Source organism: Pundamilia nyererei, unplaced genomic scaffold (genome assembly GCF_000239375.1).
Source record: "Pundamilia nyererei isolate P.nyererei 1_Seehausen unplaced genomic scaffold, PunNye1.0 scaffold00150, whole genome shotgun sequence".
In the NCBI taxonomy this organism is placed as follows: Eukaryota; Metazoa; Chordata; class Actinopteri; order Cichliformes; family Cichlidae; genus Pundamilia; species Pundamilia nyererei.
Genome location: NW_005187551.1, coordinates 1,210,094 through 1,214,103, shown reverse-complemented (window position 1 = coordinate 1,214,103; position 4,010 = coordinate 1,210,094). Strand labels below are relative to the sequence as shown.

The window sequence follows — 4,010 nt, the reverse complement described above, 5'->3', positions numbered from 1 at the left end:
GGCTTTCGAGCCTATACAGCTTGGAGTAAGACAACATGCATGAAGAGGATGATGTGGACAAAATACTCATTTGCCTAATAATTCTGCACTCCCTGTACTCTCTGTCACCACCCGATCCGTACTGGAAACCCGATCGGTACCCCGCATGCGCAAAAGGTGTCTACTTCCGGTCGAAGCATTTTATGATAGCATTTTACGGGTCAGAGTATCTGTTAAGCGCCGTAAATAAGAAGAATAGCGCCTAATTACAGAGTTAATAATACAGACTTTGTAATATGTCACATGTAGATTCATCAGCCAGATGAACTGCTTACTAACAATTGACAATGATAGCAGACATCATCATCGCTATTCCAATCAATCCTCTCCACACAGACAAGCATAAACACACTCAACTATCACTAAATCAAATTTAACACACGTTTGTAATGACGTTAAATCAGTTTACAATAGGGTTCATTCGCTCAGTTAGCAGGTGGCAGTATCCTCTTACACTGGGGAGTAAACTGCCATCATACGAACAGAAGAAGAAGAAAACCCCTGCACATGCGCAGTACGGATCAGGTAGACCCGATTTGTATGGTCCGACTTTGCACATGCGTAGTAAGGATCGGGGAGTCCTGATCCATAACTATCTTTTTATTTTCCGTTTTTGTCTACATTGTACTGAAATGCTTCATTATTGGAAACATTTTAAGAGATACTTATTATTCCTAACATCTTAACAGATACTCTGACCCGTAACTATCGTAAAACGCTTCGACCGGAAGTAGACACCTTTTCAATTCAATTCAATTCAATTCAATTCAATTTTATTTATATAGCGCCAAATCACAACAAAGTCGCCTCAAGGCGCTTCATGCGCATGCGGGGTACCGATCGGATTTCCAGTACGGATCGAGTAGTGACAGGGTCGGGTGTGTCCTTCGTGGCCCACCATATCCCAGAATTCATAGCACGGCCCAGCCAATTTCAGTTTCCAACACTACTACTAAGCCACTACTAAGTTTTAAAATTACTCTTATTAATCTTTCTGGGTCACAAAATAAACTTTTAACATATTTTCAGGCGAGAAAGTAGCTGTGTACATTTCAAATATCTGCTTGGTTTATCAAGACATCGCATATTTGCAAAAGTGCGCCGGCGTTTTCGGAGACGTCTGTTACCCACCCGCACGATAGCAAGCCAGGGGGTTCAATGGTCACTCGAGCCGGTGAGAGCAGCGGACTCCCGGCTTCATCGTTTTCAGACCCCCGCTCTTTCGCTACTCGGGTTAAACATAATATGTAAGTCACTCGGATAACTTAAAAATGTAATTGTTTGCCTTTTTTCTGTGTTTTATTTGTTCCGGAGTAAATCGGTTTGGCTGAGATCAAAGTTATTAGATTATTAGATTAAATAAAACTTTATTAATCCATCGGGTGGGTTCCTCCGGGATTTTCACACAGCTGAATAAACGTCATAAAAAGAAGTGTGAGACAGTCGAGAATTTACGCCAGTGTCCTGTTATATTTTAGATAGCAAGGAGCAGACGGCCGAGTTTGTTAAACTCCACCGACAAAGACGAAAATCTGAAGGCTAGACCGTCCTATTTCACAGCCTCGCACTTCCAGCCTTCTCGGTCTTCGGAGGACCCGGCCCACGTAGACTGCGAAAGCCGGGTCCTCCGAAGGATGCAGCCGACGTTTTGGGACACAGCTATTATGCATTGTTGATCTGCACACAGCTGTTGCCACAAACGTCGCACTCACTTACGTCATTGTCATGAGACACTCTTGCAAAAAAAAAATCACGGTTTTAGTAACGCAATAACGCAGCATGCTCACAGGAAAGTAACAGTAATCTAATTACCTTTTTTGCAATAGTAATCCCTTACTTTACTTGTTACTTGAAAAAAGTAATCGGATTACATCTCTGGTTGTCTTGTGTAGTAGTGTGTAGTGTTGTGGATAGTTTTGTGTTGTGTGTCAGTACAATGTGACTGCTACATGACCAGAAAACCTCTTAATGCATGTTAAAGTAAAGTTCCAGATTTTTCAGAGTAAAATCTTAACTCTAGGCAACTTTAAATGCTGGAGTAGAACAGGTGTTGAATCATTAATGCCGAGTGGAGTCTCTGATTATTACACAACTTTTCCTGATTTGTTCCTTTTTTTTAATTGGTTGAAATTCCTCATTCACATCAGGAATTTTTAGGAGTTTTTATGATTTTTCTATCCTCGCTACATCAGAAACTCACTCACTGCCAATAACAGCGCAACTTTCTTATTTTGCTTCCTCAGAGAGGAGGGAGTCCCCCCTCCACCTCCCCCCATAGTCATCAACAAGTACTCAGATGAGCACCTCAGAGCCATAATCATGAAGATGAGAGAAAGAAAGCAGCTCTTCAAGGAGAAAGTGACTGATCAGTATGCTTCATCCCCTGAGATAACCCCTCCTGTCAGTGAGTGCCAACACAAAACCATTCAGTGCTGCAGATTTTCTAATATTTCTAATATCTGTGGTGTAGTTCATTTTCCTTGTTTAAAAACATGTTTAAAAATAGAGTATTAGAAAAATATATAAATCAAGAATGAAAAGAGCAAAAAGGAGAAAAAAAATAACCTCTTGATTCTTTTGCTTTGATGTAGTTACTTATCTAAGGTGGAAAGTTTTTTTTTCTTTGGGTTTTTTTTTTTTTTTTTTTGGTTTTTTTTTTTTTTTATTATTTTCTTCAAGCCCTGTGTACAGGAGCTGCATACAAAAAGATATTTTGTGAAAAGGGTTGGCGTAATAAGCAAATGCTTCAGCCAATACCTTTTGATTAGCCTTGTCTCATGCTTTCTTTCTTTATGGTAGATTTTTGTTCTGTTTTCACTGTTTGTTTTTTTTCACTGTTTTCACTGAGATTTGAATTTGAATACTAATCAATAAAATCAAAAATCAAAAAAAATGTTATTGTTTTCATGGGGCAGTAAGGAAACTAATTGTTAATATTTAACTGTTGCTCACTCAGCCCCTTTATCCTTTCAGCGCCACTGCTACGCAAAGACGACTACAACAGAGTCATAGAGGAAAGGAGACAACAGGCAGAGGAGGCACGGATAAAGAAGGAGGAGGCAGACAAGAAGAAAAAAGAGGAGCAGGAGAAGAAGAAAAAGGAGGATGAGCAAAAGAAAGCAGAACAAAAGGCAGCAGAGGCCAAACAGCAGGAGGAGAAGAAGAGTATAAGAACCAGGATATCCGAGGCAATGTGGTCAGTGGTGGACACTGTGCTGAAGCCACTCGAGGACCTGATGGACTCTGTGTTTGGGCAAACCATAGACCCTTTCACGGACCGTCGCTACATTGCATGGCTAAGCTTGGTGACTGTGGCCTTTAACTACAACACGTGGTTCATCACGGCCCGCCTGTGCTTCCCCTACCACACTGAGATCTCCATCCCTTACTGGTTCACCCTGGATGTGTTGGCTGACATCATCTACCTGGTGGACTCTGTCATCTCCCAGCCCCGCAAACAGTTCGTCAAAGGAGGAGACATCATTGTAAGTGGGAAATGATCCTGACTGCTGACAGAGAATAACACTGGCCTGAATGACAAAGTCACTTTTATTCCCTTGCAGAAAGACAGAGTGATGACAAAGAAGCACTACAGAGATTCAGAGAGATTCCTGGTATGATCACTTAAATCCCTTGAGCTTTGAAGTTAAGTACTTAATTAGAGTCAGCGGCCTTACAGCTGTCTGTCTCTTTCACAGGCAGACGTGGTGTCAGTCTTGCCATTTGACTTGTTGTACATCCAATTTGGATTCAAATCTGCCTTCAGACTCAATCGTCTACTGAAGGTAAATCTACTTAAATAATGTTTAGATGAATGAGACAATAAACAACGCCTATTAAATGTACTTTGGCTCTCATCTGGCTCACATTTCCTCACCTGTTTTCAAGATGGACACATTTTTTGAGTTCAGTGATCGTCTAGAGAGCATCATGGCCAAGGCTTACATCTGGAGGTAAGACCATCCATCCAT

At 41.1% G+C, this 4,010-nt stretch overlaps 1 protein-coding gene across 1 annotated transcript in view; it reads left to right on the top strand.

Moving 5' to 3' along the window:
• LOC102203196 (cyclic nucleotide-gated cation channel beta-3-like) overlaps positions 1 to 4,010 on the top strand; it is a 25,039-nt gene that overhangs the window by 6,931 nt on the left and 14,098 nt on the right. Inside the window, exons 4-8 of the mRNA XM_005744907.1 lie at positions 2,283 to 2,443; positions 3,013 to 3,524; positions 3,603 to 3,653; positions 3,738 to 3,824; positions 3,928 to 3,992. Of these exons, the coding sequence (XP_005744964.1) occupies positions 2,283 to 2,443; positions 3,013 to 3,524; positions 3,603 to 3,653; positions 3,738 to 3,824; positions 3,928 to 3,992 (876 nt within the window). The remainder of the gene's footprint in view (positions 1 to 2,282; positions 2,444 to 3,012; positions 3,525 to 3,602; positions 3,654 to 3,737; positions 3,825 to 3,927; positions 3,993 to 4,010) is intronic.